Raw genomic sequence first — 16,610 nt, 5'->3', positions numbered from 1 at the left:
CAAGAGGACTGCTTCAAATGCAGAGGTTTTGGTCAAGACAAAACAATATCTAAGCATCAACCTGACAATGACAGGAAGTCCTCTGGATTTTGGCTCTTTTGGAAGTCCATTCTGCTGCAGAAGTGTGCAATTAACCACTGTGATAGTAAAAACAGTCTGGTGGCACCTTAAAGACTAACAATTTTATTAGGGCATAAGCTTTTGTGAGTTGCAATTCACTTTGTCAGATGCATGAAATAAAAGAAGAGATGGTACGGATGCAGCGAAAGGAGTGTTACATCAGAGCTAATCATATAGGGTATGTCTACACTAACCCCCTAGTTCGAACTAGGGGGGTAATGTATGCATACCGAACTTGCTAATGAAGCCCGGGATTTGAATTTCCCGGGCTTCATTAGCATAAAGCCGGCTCCGCCATTTTTAAAAGCCGGCTTGTTCGAACCCCGTGCCGCGCGGCTACACGCGGCACGGGCTAGATAGTTCGAACTATGTGATCAGGAGTGGTATTCTTAGCCTCTGTTTGTCAGAAAATGGGAATGGGCAAGAGGAGTTGGATCACTTAATGGTTACATGTTCTGTTCGCTCACTCTGGGGCACCTGGCATTGAACACTGTCAGAAGCCAGAATACTGGGCTAGATGGACTTTCAGTCTGATCCTGTATGGCCTGTTCTTACGGTCTTAAAACAGCTCACTCCAAAGCTGTAGGGAAGGAGATCACTAAGTCACACAATTACCAGTCAATAATTTTCCTTTATTTTTCCCTTTCCAAGCTCTTTCTCAAACAAAATGTGCCACATTTTTGTGAGTTTTAACTCTATACTTAAGGAAAGATTGACACTACAGCAGTTGCTCTTCCAGCATTTGATTTAGCAGGTCTGGTATGGACCCGCTAAATTGAATGCTGAGGGTGACCCCATCAGCACCAGTACTCCTCACTGTCCCATTTCTCTTGTCGACCTCCCGCTCGCTCTGAGGACGGAGCTGAAGCATGACTTCAGGTATGTCAACTCCAGCTACATTATTTATGTAGCTGAAACTGAATACCTTAAGCTGACCTTCAGTGGTAGCAAAGACCTGTCCTAAGAACCAGGCTTTAACTCTGAGTAAAACTTTGCATACAATCGCAAGACCAAATGGCTGACTGGCAGAAATAAAATTTTTGATATTTTGATTATAAAATCACGGTCTTCTATTTCCATGAGAGGTATAGCATGAAATGCAAGAGTGCAAGATTTCCCACATACGCGTTAATTCCATTCTGAAGTGACACTCTTCACCTTCCCCCCACCCATGGGTGACACAATCTCATCCTGCATATTCATTCAATCACTGCTCTTTGAGACAAACTGTGTCACATTTAGCAATATTTAATGTAGGCAAATAAAAATTCAACTTTAATCAAAGTTTTATTTTTCCTTACCCTTCCCAACACAGCCTGCAGCAATGGTGGTACAGAGTAGTTTTGTATCCTGAAGAGCTCTGATGGTTCACACTCTGTAACAAATCTATTGGTTTCGCTATTGTATTCCACTGGACATACAAAATACTGATGCTGAGCCAAGAGGTAGGCAAACTGAAAAGCAAATCAAGAGTTATGATATATTTATTCCTTTCTGAAGTCATACCTTACAGCACTAGGTTCAGAGTAGTTAACAGGTATAAAATGGTTCCAAGAGTGGACAGAACATCCGCTTTGAGATAGGCAACTCCTCAGTAATCAGGCTAAGGTGAACTTTCAGAACATTACTAATATCAGATTTTTGATCCCCTGAGATCGCACCAGCTGATTGTTTCCTTACAACTACTAATGCACCACGAAACACTAATAATGACTATGTGTTGTTTCTTATATGTTGATCACTTTTAAATAAAACCTTGAATTTTAAGGAAGAAACAAACCATAAAATTACTAAATGATCAACTAACACTAATTAACAAGATGCGCTTGCTAAGAGCAAGAGCAAAAAGTACCAGCTGCCGTCACCAAGTGGTAAGAAGGAAATGGGGGGGGGTTGGTGAGTCAACCAGATTATACATACAGCAGCGTTTCTCAACCTTTTTTTATAAAGTACCCCTTTTAAAAAAAAAATTGTAAGTACCCACTTTAAAAAAAAATTATAAGTACCCCCAGTACCTACAGTTTTTAGACACACAAATTTTCTACCATTGCAACATATTTGTTTAAACAACTTAATCGCCGCTAGACGGGCGATGAAATATTTGGGTGTAAAAAGTACAAAAATAATAAAGCGCTGTAAAACTTAAAACAAATTCATCTCATAGAACTGGAAGGGACCTTGAGAGGTCATCAAGTCCAGTCCCCTGCCCTCACAGCAGGACCAAATACCATCCCTGACAGATTTGCCTAAATGGTCCCCTCAAGAATTTAACTCACAACCTTGGGTTTAGCAGGCCAATGCTCAAACCACTGAACTATCCCTCCCTTCAAAAACTCAGTTTTCTACAAATTTCAGTTGTATTGATGTGCCCCCCAGATTTCTCTTGTACCACTTGTTGAGAAACACTGATATAGACCAGTGCCAGCTCCAAGGAGCACTCGATGGTTGTTGCCAGGCAAAATACTTCCAGTATCCATGCATGTGGGTGCATACTCACCTGATCGGAATGCACACGAATAAGCACTCAAAGAAGAAATATGGCATTTTAAAAAATCAAACAAATTTAAATCACTGTCATTATGCTGACTGTGAATAAGGCCATTAATAGATTTGAATTACAAAATAAGTGTATATTTATTCTCACCAGAATTACAACATTCATATGGATATTAACTCTAACAAGAATAGGAAACAACATGTAATCTGACAGATATGGTTAGTAGAAAAGTAAAATCCCATTTAATCAATTAACAAGTTAAACATTATGTTTAACCAGTTAACTGCTTAAATGGGCGCAGGTGGGCTCGAGCGACCCCGTGCTCCTCTCCTCTTTCCCCCCCCCCCCACCGTGGGCTGCTCTGGCTGAGCTAAGGTGCCCTCACCCACTAGAGTCTGCCACAGGTGTGGGCTGGGCCTGCAGCAGGCAGGAGTGCCCCCTGCCCGTGGAGGGCTCCAACCCTCACTGGTTAAGCATCACACAGTCAGGGGAATGCTTACTGGTTAACTGTTAACCATTCACATCCCTAATGGTTAGTTGAAAAAAGTTTAGCATTTCTCAATTATGTACTGTAGTTATGAAAGGATATATACTTTACAATTACTTGTCACTCGAATGAATTCTCTAAATAAGAGATCACCACTTCTACACAACAAAATAGCAGACTGACAACTGAAACAATGCTGCTGTCAAATTTAAGAATCACAAGTTAAGGGGAAAAATTAGAAGAGGAAAATCCTGAAGCTACTTACAATGAATCCAAATGCAACTGTGGAAAAGAAGCCTCCAATGAACCCTTCCCATGTCTTTTTAGGAGAAAGCTAATCACGAAAAGAGAAGGAGTTGATATAATCAGTGAATATTTTATACAATGAATCTTTTGTTGTATGCATACTTGCCAGAATTATACACTGAGGGCTTGGATTCCAAAGTATATATGCACTACTGAGTGCAAACATTTCTATGCAAATATGTACAAATATGCCCACACAGACAATCAAGTGAACATACACATCACAGTGACTCCTACAGTTAAGACTGCCCAACAATGACCCTGTTTTTAATTACTTACAATTTTGAAAAAAATTAAACCATTTGGGCTGAAATTTTCCATGGCAGATCTTTGCCTCAGGCTAATTTCTTTCTTTCCTTCTTTCTCTTTCTTTCTTTCATTTTGGTAAGCTTCACACAAAGTGGTTCAGCCATTTCCGAGAACAAGAGAGAGGGAAAATATATTGTTTTGCCCATCTCAAAATAATGTTTACAAGCTTCTGAGATGCTCTAATACCTTCATGTTTTGGAGCAGGAATTTGAAGTTTGACAAGTCACCTGGTATCAGGGCTGTGTCTTTAGCCATCCCAGTTGAAATCTGCCCAAGTTAAAAATCTCTGCAAAATCTGAGTGTTTACAATCTCAATAGAGATTTAAGAGATCATAGCAGCAAAATTATCTGAACAGTCAGTCTGTTGCCAATAAGCTAGGGATGTTAAATTGCAGGTAACTGACTAATCAAATAGTTGATGCATTTTGCCCTAGGGCTGTTGCTACACTTTAAAGGTGAAAGTGCTACATGGAGGCTGGGATCAGCTGCCACTTTGAAACACTGCCACAAGAGCCTGGAGTCAGGCTCCTCGCAGCATTTCAAAGAAGCAGCATTTCACAAGCCCTATCTTTACAGGTTTCGTTATAAAAATCCAGGAGGGGGTTAAATGATATATGCAAAATATTATTTTTAAAAAGCAATGATTTCATCTAATTAAATCACCATTTCCCTATAAAAAGGAGTTCCTGCAAATTCAGCTACATTAGAATGTCACCAAGCACAATTTCTGGAACCAGACTATCAACTAAAACAAACAAAACAAAAACACTGAAGAATTAAATAAAAATAAAAGCCTTTTTTTTTGGCAAATAGTAAAATACCAAAGATTAATTGCCAAGACAAAATGTCTATTTACAGATAAGTAACCTTCGCTTCTTTGAGTGATGGTCCCTATGTGCATTCCACATATGGGAAATTAATAAGCAATAATCAAACAAGAAGTGGGTGCAAGGCTTAAGATGGTATGGACATCTATAACCTTGCTGTTCCCACAGTTGTATCTGAGATCTCGAGCAATGTATAATGTTTTGTAAAGGTATAAAGAAAGCTCCAGGTAGTTACTATATATATACCTAGTAGAAATAAGTTTTGTATAGGTGCTGGGGCAAGGGAGAGGCAGAGATACATGCTAGGTGGTAAGAGATGATGAGCAGAGTGTGCAAATCATGCTTCACCCCTTGATTACTCTCCTAAGGTCATATATAGTTTAATTTTCCTAGCTGCTTTTTTTCTCTGCAAACAGAACACCATCAGACTTTTAAACGAGGGGTGGGAAACCTCAGGCCTGGCTTGCCTGGATCCAGCCCCTGAGGCTCGGGATTCCCCCCAGCATTAGAGAGCCCATGCTGGTGAGGGGTGGTTTTTTGTTTGTTTGTTTCTCACTTGTGTGCAGCCCCCAACTGATTTTTCTGTGGGTCAGCGGCCCTGACCCCAAAAAAGGTTCCCCACTTCTGTTCTAGACAGTGAAGCCTCCTCTCCTAGCCAGAAGCATGATGTTTTTGGTGAAAATAAAGTGGATGATTTATGTGAAACTCAGAAATTATTTATGGGATGAAATTTGGATAGAGGCAAAGAGGGGAAACAAAGTGTATGTGGCAACTCTGTTATGAGTGCTCTCAGCTTGCTCACCCTTTTGGTGGGTGTGATGGTGATTAGAAAGACTACTTTTATTGAGAAGTGGAACATGAAACAGGTGGCTATTCATTCAAAAGGAAGTACAGTAAGGACTATGGATGTTAAGCAGTGGTTAAGAAGCTCATCATGTAGTCGATAGAATTTCCATCTACTACTTGATTAGTCAATAAAAAGGTTAGCTCCCGGGGATGGCATGAGCCAGAACTGAGCAGTCCTGGCTCATGCCAGCTCCAGGACCAAATGCTTATCAGATAACCAACAGGCTAATCAACTAGTTGCTTCTTCCCCCTTGCTGCCTCTATCAGAAAGAGGCAGCAAGGGGAAGGAGAAGCAGGGGGTACTTCAAAGCAGCAGCACCGCGTGGAGCCTGGGGACAGACCCCGGGCTCCACATGGAGCTGCCGCTTTGAAATGCCATGTGCAGCCCAGGGCCAGTTGGGATGTCCCCAGGCTTCACACAGTGTTTCAAAGTGGCAGCACATCATGGAGCCCGGGATCAGCTGGGGACTCCCTCGCTAATCCCGGGCTCAGTGCTGCACCACCGCTTTGAAACGCCACATGGAGCCTGATGCCGGGCTACCCGCAGCATTTCAAAGCAGCAGTGTTGCACAGAGCCTGGAGTCAGCTGGGGTCTCCCCTTCTGACCTCGGACTCTGTGCGGCATTGCCGCTTTGAAACGCCGCATGCAGCCTAACTCTGGGCTCCCCACGGCGTTTCAAAGTTGGAGTATGGAGCCCAGGGTCAGCAAAGTATGGAGCCCAAGGTCAGCAGGTATACCCTAGCTGACTCCGGGCTCTATGCTGCACTTCCACTTTGAAATGCTGTGTGCTGCCTGACACTGGGCTCCATACAGTGTTTCAAAGTGGCAGCGCTGCACGGAGCCCAGGATCAGCAGGTGAGAGCCGAGTTGATCCCGGGCTCCACACGGCGTTTTTGCCTTTGAAGTGTAACAACTTCAAAGGCGGAGATGCCCAATTGACTACAGGCAGTCCCCGGGTTACATGGATCCGACTTACATCGGATCCCTACTTACAAACGGGGTGAGGCAACCCCACACTAGCTGCTTCCCCCCAGGAGACCAGGGAGACGCGAAGCTAGTGCCCCCCCCCAGCAGACCAGGGAGACGCGGAGCGGCTTTTCTCAGCAGACACCTCAGCTTGAGAATAAAGGACTGAGGGAAGTGAGGTGTGGGAGAATAAAACTGAGCTCTGGAGAAATGTTTGGCTAGAGTTTCCCCTACAATATGTACCAGTTCCGACTTACATACAAATTCAACTTAAGAACAAACCTACAGTCCCTATCTTGTACGTAACCCAGGGACTGCCTGTATTTGTTAGTCAATACTTGACATTTAACATCCCTAGTACAGACTTCATTTTAAAAAAGCATAACAGCTATACAATAAAATAAGCATTCAGTTTGGCAAAATATAATTGTATTCCATAAATAAGTTTTTGCATGAACTTTACAATGTTTGTGTGCAAACCAAAAAAGATTGTTACAATTCTACCATACTAGTAATTCTAGGACAGCAGTATCTTATTTACAGTAAATCAAAAGATACTACCAGGAAATAATTGTGCATGTCAATACCTTAATTAATGGAGTTCTCCCAAAGAAGAATCCAAAAATGTAAGCCGCAATATCATTGCAGATGACACTTGAGATTGGAACCAGAAACCTAAGGAATAAAATAGAAAGATTTCAGGGCGGGGGGGAGGGGGGGGGGGAAGTTGAGCTAAAACTGAAAGACCCACACTAGAATATTCATTGTTTAAGGCCAAAAATTGTAATTTACTCTTGTTTCATTCAGCAAGCATTGACAACATGCAATAAGTTTCTAGTTAAGCCAAGCTATTTGGTTTTGAAAATTCCAGAAGTTTAGCTACACTTATTTTAGTGTCTATTCAACAATGCAACCAAGACCTACCAGGTATTCAGATATAACACCTTTGATTTGGGTAATGAATTTGCACAACAGCAAGAGGGCTTTTTGTATCATAACAGATTTAAGTACTTATACTACAGGTAACAAAAACAGAAATAGTAACAAACATGATCACATCTCAAGCAACTTCTTCACTTAAAAAAAATCCAGACCACTATAATTTTTGAAAGGTCTGCTTTCCCTCCCCCAATAATACAATACTTGTAGTGGATTATGGCAGATTCTATATAATACATTCTCCAATAAGTTCTCTCCCTACTTTCTCCTGTAGTTCTGTTTTCCTTGTCTCCTTTGGAAAGTTAAAATATATATTGAGACAATAGTGGGCTTTTCTGCAGACAGACATGAAACATTATTATTTCAGTAGTAGCTAGAACTCAACCACAAAAGATTTTAGTGGGGTAGAGAAGGAATCAGGCTGAACTTTGATAGAATAATTTATTTTAAGTAATAGGCTTACTCTGAAAAATTATAAGTGTAGAGCTTGAAGGGACTTTAAGAAGTCGTCTACTCCAACCTCCTGCACTGCAGCAGAACCAAGTATACCTAGACAATTTCTAACAGGTGTCTGTCTAACCTGTTCTTAAAGAGCTCCAATTACAGGGATTTAAAAATGTCCTTTAGAACAGCAGTTCTCGACCACTGGGTACGGACGAGTGCTGGGTTGCAAACTGCTGGCTGCCAGGCCATGGCAGCTCTGGGGGCTGGGCTGGGGTACACTGGCCAGCGCCTCCTCTCCCGCCATGGCTGTTGGGAGAGGCGTGTCCTGCCATGCCTTTCAACCAACCACTGCCGGGCAGGGGTGGAGTCTCCACCTGGACATGGAAGAGCAGTTAGCTGCACGGCAGGAGGGCCACATGGTGCCCGGCACAGCAGCACTAAGCTGGCGGCTGCGAGGCAGCGCAGGGTGAGGTGAGGGAGATGGGACAAGCACTCTGAGTTCCAGGGGCAGGGCTAGTGCTGGGAAATCTTTACCTTGGCCTCTAGCAGACATTTCTCTGTGGGCCAAAATTTTTTATAAACTTACAGTGTAATAGAAGCCTTCGGATTTTCAAGAAAAATGTAGCTCCCAAAAGAGTCCATTATTCATTTCTGATCTTTTAACAAGTTATAAAAAGTGGTCCTTACAAGACTTCTGTCACAAAACTGTAAAATTGACTAAATGCTACTAGCAGGTAGTTGAAGATACCTGATAGTGTTTTACAAGACTTAAGGCACATGAACTGAAACATATAGATATGCAATAAAATTAGAAGTCTGCTTAGTCCAGTCCCCTTACCAGATCATGCCTTCAAACAGATTTTGGATGACAAGATGAGACTGAGTTACAGTGATCAGCAAAGTGACATGAGTCCATGCGAACTGTTAATAGTGCAACAACAATATTAGTGAAATACAGATCAATACATATAGTTAAAGACTGCATAGCTAAAGGAGCTACACAGGAGCTCAAGGAAAGACCAGGCTGAGTGACAATGCAAGAGATGTATGCGCACAGTGTATAACAATTTAAATTAATTTCTGAAACCCACCTATTACAAACATGAAAAACCTCTTGAAATTTATCTACAACATGCCCCTAACATGTTGTATCCTGTAGTTTAAACACTTGATTTACAGAAACACATTTGAAGGAGAATGAAACAAAGAACATGATACTGTGATATTTTATATATACATATAATAGACAATTAAGGATTACAACATTACAATGGCAATGAAGAGTTAGGGGAAGCACAGATATGGAAATCTCATGACAAAATGTCAGCCCTCGTTATATATTATTGAAACTAAGGTTTTAAGGCTAGGAACAGTAAGAATGAGAAATGTGTTATTTTTAGAATACTAGGTAGCTGCGCCCCTGCTCACTACGCTCATCAACACCCTCTCTCTGAAGGTAGGTGTAGGCCCGCGGGTGGAGGATGCAGCAGCAGGGCTGGGGGTGCAGGGTTTCAGTTGGAAGGGGTGTGAAAGTGGGCTGGAGGGCAGGGTCTCAGTAGGTTAGTGAGGGGGCTGGGGGTGCAAGGTTTTCGCAGGGTGCTAAGTGAGCAAGCCGGGGCCATGCTGGTGCTCTAGCCTACCCCCACCCACCACCCAAAACCCCGCATCCCTCCCACTCAGAACCCTGCTGAGCGGCAGGAAAAGCCTTCTTGGAGCACATCCCTGCACTGCTGTTCACCCAGCTGGGGTAGGGGGAAGGAAAGTGGCAGCACAAGGTGGGGGGGCCCTCCGGGCCTTCTCTCCTCCTGCCCTCACAGGAAGCTGGCACTGGCACCCACCATATGGGCTCTGTCTTGCCTCTTCAGCCCCCCAGCCGCTCCTTACTCCCTGCTTGTCTACACAGACTCATTAGGAGATTGCACAGACAAAGGGGCGTGGCAGGACAGAAGATAGGGTGGGCTCCAAGGGGAAATCCACAGCCCTGTTGCCCCAACTTTGGCAAAAGGAAGTATTGACACGAGCCTGTCCCTCCACTTCCTCCCTGGGAGGGTTCCTCTTCTTGGGCTTTTGTTTTGATTTTTCTTTGCACATGTCAAGTCTCCGCTGGGGCTCTTGTACCTTTCAAAGGAGGAATGAGGAACTCCGTCTGCAGCCCGGGGCCAGTGGGAAGTCCCGCTGACTCTGGGCTACACAAGGGCGCTTACCCTTTGAAATACACAAGAACCCCATAGCTCTTGTGCATTTCAAAGCAGAATCATTCGCGCGAAGCCCAGAGTCCGTGGGACTTCCCACTGGTCCCGGGCTGCACATGGCGTGCCAGCTTTCAAATATACAAGAGTTCCCAGGGGCTCCTGTGCATTTCAAAGTGGAAGTGTGATCATGGAACCTGAGGTCGGTTGGGAACTCCCCAGCTGACCAAGGACTCCACACGAAATTTCCGCAGAACCCAGGAACGCGTGCTTCAAAATGCCACCTGGAGCCTGGGATCAGCTGGGGAGTCCCCAGCTGACTCCGGGTTCCGCGGAAATGCCGCAGGAGTCCCGGGGTCAGCTAGGGAGTCCCCAGCTGACCTCGGGCTCCAAGCAGCACTGCCGTTTTAAATGCAGCACTCTGCGGCATTTCAAAGGGCCAGCGCCGCAGAGAGCCCAGGATCAGCTGTGTGGCACTGCTGCTTTGAAGTACTCTCTCTTTCCCCCCGTTTTAGAGGCAGCAAGGGGGGGGGGGGGGAGAATCGACTAGACAACTAGTCCTTAATATCCTTACTGCAGGCCCCAGAGGAGCAGTGGCTGCTCTGAATTCCTGGCATTCCTGGGCAGTGACTTTGTGCTTGGCAGCAGCTCCAGCCCCGCGCTGCACACAGGGACTCCCGCAAGCTCTGACTCCACAGCCACTGCCTCTTTTGAGACAACAATCCCCTCTCTTGTTCCTGCCCCCACCCCCATGAGCTGTTGCAGAAAAATCATGGAGGGGATCCTCAAGGAATCCATTTTGAAGCACTTGGAAGAAGGGAAAGTGATCAGGAATAGTCAACATGGATTCACCAAGGGCAAGTCATGCCTGACCAATCTGATTACTTCTGTGACGAGGAAACTGGCTCTGCAGACATGGGGAAGTCAGTGGATGTGATATACACCTTGACTTTAGCAAAGCTTTTAATACGGTCTACCAAAATATTCTTGCCGGCAAGTTAAGGAAGCATGGATTGGATACACAGACTCTGAGATGGATAGAAAGCTGGCTAGATTGTCGGGCCCAAAAGGTAGTGATCAACGGCTCGATTTCTGGTTGATGGTCGGTTTCAAGCAGAGTGCCCCAAGGATCAGTTCTAGGGTTGGTTTTGTTCAACATCTTCATTAATGACCTGAATGAGGGGATGGATTGCACCCTCACCAAGTTTGTGGATGACACTAAGCTAGACTGGCTAAGTAGCAGTTCAGCAGAAAAGGACCTGGGGATTACAGTGGATGAGAAGCTCGATATGAATCAACCGTGTGCCCTTGTAGCCAAGAAAGCTAATGGCATATTAGGATGCATTAGGAGAAGCACTGCCAGAAGATCTAGAAAAGTTATTATTCCCCTTTATTTTGCACTGGTGAGGCCACATGTAGAGTATTGTGTCCAGTTCTGAGCCCCCACTATAGAAAGGATGTGGACGCATTGTAGAGGGTCCAGAGGAGGGCAACCAAAATGATTAGGGGGCTGGAGCACATGACCTATGAGGAGAGGCTAAGGGATTTGGGCTTATTTAGTCTACGGAAGAGAAGAGTGAGGGGGGATTTGATAGCAGCCTTCAACTTCCTGAAGGGAGGTTCCAAAGAGGATGGAGGAGGCTGTTCTCAGTAGTGACAGATGTCAGAACAAGGAGCAACGGTCTCAAGTTACAGTGTGGGGAAGTCTAGGTTGGATATTAGGAAAAACTATTTCACTAGCAGGGTGGTGAAGTACTGGAATGGGTTACCTAGGGAATCTCAATCCCTAGAGGTTTTTAAGTCCCTGGCTGGGATGGTTTAGTTGGGGTTGGTCATGCTTTGGGCAGGGGGTTGGACTCAATAACTTCCTGAGGTCTCTTCCAGCCCTAGGATTCTAAGATTCTACGAGTGCTACAGTCCTTTTTTCTTACATGTCCAATTTATTCTATTCAGGTTCTAATACAGCCTTCATCATCAGAGCATCTGAGCATTTTCCAGAAGAGCATAAGCAATAAGACTATCATTTGTAACATGTTTTTCTTCCTGGGGTAAGTCATGTGAAATTGTAAGTATTGTCGAAAGAGTGCATTTTGCAGTTGGAATGAAAAGTGGTGAGGTCTGTGATGGTTCTTTGATCCCTGGGAATGTATTCCACATACTGGGACCATTCCTAGAGAAAGCTCTGTTTCCTGTACTTTACCCTTGCAGCTGATAGTTCTATTGTGCCAGAGAACCAGAGTTGCTGAGGGTACGTCTAGACTACATGCCTCTGACGCCAGAGGCATGTAGATTAGGCTACCAGACATAGGAAAATGAAGCAGCGATTTAAATAATCGCCGCTTCATTTAAATTTACATGGCTGCTGCGCTGAGCCGACAAACAGCTGATCAGCTGTTTGTCAGCTCAGCGCGATAGTCTGGATGCGCGGGTGTCGACATCAAAGGTATTTGTCAACCACCCAGGTAAACCTCATCCCAGGAGGCATACCTGGGTGGTCGACAAATACCTTTGATGTCGACACCAGCGCGTCCAGACTATCGCGCTGAGCCGACAAACAGCTGATCAGCTGTTTATCGGCTCAACGCGGCAGCCATGTAAATTTAAATGAAGCGGCGATTATTTAAATCGCCGCTTCATTTTCCTATGTCTGGTAGCCTAATCTACATGCCTCTGGCGACAGAGGCATGTAGTCTAGACGTACCCTGGCTGTAGTCCTGGAACTTTTTGTAACTGTTTAAGGAGTACCCTGAAGATAAGGCAGGCTTTATAAAGCCTGTTTATAAGCTTCCCTGTCTGACATAGATGAAAAATAGATTATTTTCAAGAATGGTTTAACAGCTCTATGGAGATTGTTTGATTTTGTTTTCAAAATCAGCCTGTTAGACATACATTAAACATTAGAAGTTAGATTAACTTCTAATATTGTTTATTGTATGGCTGCCTTAGATACTCAGTGTAGATGAAAGAACACTGGTTCGTTTTTTTTTTTTTTAAGTGAGTGACTACTTAGTCTGGCAGAGCATACGCCCAGCACAATAATCTTCCAGACAGTGACTTAAGCTAAGTTTCCCTCCCTTTGACTAGACCAGATGCACACTGTTAAAGGCTTCTAGAGTTGCAGAAATCTCCTTCTATTATAATCCAAATATCTTGCAGCCTTAAGAACCAAGGATCAACATGTACTACTTCCATGTTTTACTTAGTAACCCATTTTTTATTTTAAAAATCTGTCACTGAAAGGGAATAACTCAAACTTCATATCAACAATGCACCCCCAAATTACAGCCTTGTATTCGCTTTGAGGCCATCTGTTCCAATACATATTAAGTCAGAGAAACAGAAAAATCCTTAATTCAACTCTCCCCCCAATATAGTCGCTCCACGCAATTACTAAGAGTGTACTAGCCAACTTTTTTTTTTTAAATCTATCATGCAAGACAAGACATTTTAACATTGCTGATGATTTCTATGACAAAGTGAGTAACTATAAAAAAGTGGTGAATACACACCATGTAAAACTGTAGACGATAATGTCTCTTCACTAAGCTCAGTACAAACATGCAGAAACCTGTAGAAAAAAAAGTGCAGGTTGTACAATCTTATATTCTAAATACACTGAACAAACAGAATGTTGATATATAACAATTAGTTTTCTTTGAAGAGGCTTATTCTTCCATCAGGTTTTAGTTCAAAGTATTTCATATATCTAGTAAATGATATGCTAAGCTTAATTCCACTGGCATAAAAATATTAGTTATTTCACATCCACTTTGTTACTCTCAGTCTCCATATACATTATTAATACATTATCTTTAAAATCTACTCCTCCAAAACAAGTGACAGGTATCTTATCTGGTGTTCACCTCACTGGAGCTAATTTAGATGAATGCCAAATTTTGGGTCCTTCGACCAAGAGACTTGGTGTTATGAAACACATTTTTTTAATTATTTACAGGATAGCCTCACCACCAACCAATGGCCAAGAAGTCAAGAGAATGGGGATTTGGCTTAATAGTCAGGGGAATGACATCCCTGTGGTCCTATCCGGTATGAGAAGTGGTGGTACCTCTTCCTCTCACTGTGGTAGCCTTGTGCATGAGCTGAGTTCAGGCCAGTGGCTCTCAAACTTTTTGGCCCGTGGCCTATAAGGCTCAATGCAAACATTTCCACAGACCACCAACTACTAATGGAAACTCGCTGTTAATTATATAATTACACCCAAGCCGTTTGCTAGTGCTGCAGCTAGGGAGAATGGTTTAACAAGTAAGAAAGGAAATATTAATCGAAATTATCAATCAAATTCAGCACTTTAACTTTTGCATGTTACTTTACCAAACTTCCTTTTAAATAAAGTAAAATATTAATTTTATGTCCAACACAAAAGGGTTCAACACTGTCTTTATTTAAGACAGGGGTGGGAATCCTTTTTTGTCTTAGGAACAACAGACCCACAAGAAAAAAAAATCAGTCAAGAACCACACAAATTATCAGAAAAAAACCTCCAAAACCCCCCAACCCTTACTGATGTGGCCCCCAAATGAGACAACTCACTCCCCTGGCTCTCCAGCCAAATGTTGGCGGTGGCAGGGACAGGAAAGACTGAGATTCAGGGCTTCTCATAGGCCAGATTTACTCTTCTGCGGTTAGTGGATTTTGTGGATCCCTGTAGGCACTGGGGTAAGGCCAAAAATGAAGAGTTAAGTGTGTGGGATAGAGCTGCCAGTAAGTGGGATAGGGGTGGGAGTACAGGATCTGGGTGTAAGGTAGGGTACAGGAAGGGGTGAGGGTGCAAGGTCTGGGTGGGAGGTAGGGTGCAAGAACAGGCTTGGAGTATGGTGTCTGGACACAGGAAGGGGACAGGAGCAAGGGAGGGTGCAGTGTGTGGCCAGGACAGCAAGAGCAAGGGACAGTGCAGGAGCAGACTGGGGGTAAAGTGTCTGGCTGGGGAGTAGGGTGCAGAAGCAGGCTTAGAGTAAAGTGTTTGACCAGAGGGGAGGGTGCAAGAGTGGGCTAGGGATGCGGGGCCTCAGCAGGAGGATCCATGAGGTGGGTGGGGGCATGGGATCTGGGCATGAGTGAAATGGGGGAAACTTACTTGCCTTTGTGCCCCCTCTGCTCCCAGCACTGTGTCCCAGGCACAGCCTCCTGCTGCTCCCATTGTCTGGATTGCAGCCAATGGGAGCAGTGGAAAAAACCTCCAAGCAGCGCATCCATGTGCTGCTGTTCCCCCAGCTGAGGGAGGGTGAGTGGCAGTGTGCAGAGCCACTTCTGGCTCTGCTTCTTCCCTGTGAAGAAGGTGGGACCCTGCAAGGCTGGAGTGCCAGTGCGGACTTCCCGCTACAGGAGGAGGGGGGGCGTTGAGCTCACCTGCAAGAAGTCCATGGACCCCAGTTTGAGAACCACTGGTGGAAGCAGAGCTCAGAGGCCCTTAGTTCCTCACAAGGGCATTTTAGTGGCCCGTGGGCCTCCATACAGCTCACAGCTTAAGAATACTAAAGAAACAAAGAAGTCACAACTGTCTCTCAAACTACTGAGTAACTAATGAGTGGGTCATAAGAACGGCCATACTGGCTCGGACCAAAGGTCCATTTAGCCCAGTATTCTGTCTGCCAACAGTTGCCAATACCAGATGCCCCAGAGGGAGGGATGGCAACAGGTAATCCTCACATGATCCCTCCCGTCACCCACTTCCAGAGAAACAGAGGCTAGGGATACCATTCCTACCCATCCTGGCTAACAGCCAGATGGACCTAACCTCCAAGAATCTATCTAGCTCTTTTCTGAACCCTGTTAAAGTTCTAGCCTTCAACGCATCCTCTGGAAAGGAGTTCCACAGGTTGACTGTACCCTGAGTGAAGAAAAACTTCCTTTTGTTTGTTTTAAACCTGCTGCCTATTAATTTCATTTGGTGACCCCTAGTTCTTATATTGTGGGAACTAGTAAATAACTTTTCCTTATTCACTTTTTCCATACCAGTTATGATTGTGGTACTTAAAGGAAATCTAACAGGCTAATGTGTAACACTATGCCAAATAAAATTTAGTGTTGACAAATGCAAGGTAATACAGAATCACAGGTCTGGAGGAGACCTCGATAGGTCATCTAATCCAGTCCCCTGCATTCATGGCAGGAGTAAGTATTATCTAGGACCAGGGCTACTCAACTTGGAAGCCCCAGGGGCCACAATGACACTCACAGCACGTGCCGAGGACTGCAACTTAAGTGTGGTTGCATATACATGCAAATATATACACAAATATATTCAAATATCTTATTTCACACTGAGGGACATGAATACAAAGATTAAGCCTTAAGCCGTGGTGCCAGACCTAAATGTGGCCAGTGTGAGCCAGTCAGCACCTCTTAGGCTCTACCCAAAAGGCTAAGCAGCTAGCACTTCCCACAATGCCTCGACGCTCCTGGCACCTCTCTTCCCTGGAGGCTAGAAACACAGACACCTTGTACCCATCTGTTCCAGCCAGCCTGTCCGCTTGTGTCTTTCAATGCTCATCCTACCTGGGAGACACCTCGCCATTGTGGAGCGCGTTCCCAGTGGAGGCCATGTTCAAAGGATCCCACCCACTGGCCACATGTTGAGCCCTGTATAAACCCAAACCGCATTGCAGGCCGCAAACTAATGGGCTACAGGCTGCATATTGAGTAGCCCTGATCTAGACCA

At 44.3% G+C, this 16,610-nt stretch overlaps 1 protein-coding gene across 1 annotated transcript in view; it reads right to left on the bottom strand.

Moving 5' to 3' along the window:
* The window catches only part of CDS1 (CDP-diacylglycerol synthase 1), a 72,753-nt gene that overhangs the window by 13,338 nt on the left and 42,805 nt on the right, over window positions 1-16,610 (bottom strand). Inside the window, exons 6-10 of the mRNA XM_075929530.1 lie at window positions 13,441-13,499; window positions 8,581-8,663; window positions 6,947-7,034; window positions 3,370-3,438; window positions 1,422-1,574 (exon numbers count right to left, since the gene is read on the bottom strand). Of these exons, the coding sequence (XP_075785645.1) occupies window positions 1,422-1,574; window positions 3,370-3,438; window positions 6,947-7,034; window positions 8,581-8,663; window positions 13,441-13,499 (452 nt within the window). The remainder of the gene's footprint in view (window positions 1-1,421; window positions 1,575-3,369; window positions 3,439-6,946; window positions 7,035-8,580; window positions 8,664-13,440; window positions 13,500-16,610) is intronic.

This window comes from Pelodiscus sinensis, chromosome 5 (assembly GCF_049634645.1).
Source record: "Pelodiscus sinensis isolate JC-2024 chromosome 5, ASM4963464v1, whole genome shotgun sequence".
Taxonomy (NCBI): Eukaryota; Metazoa; Chordata; order Testudines; family Trionychidae; genus Pelodiscus; species Pelodiscus sinensis.
Note: the sequence above shows the minus strand (reverse complement) of the source record. Positions and strands in the feature narration are given on the sequence as shown.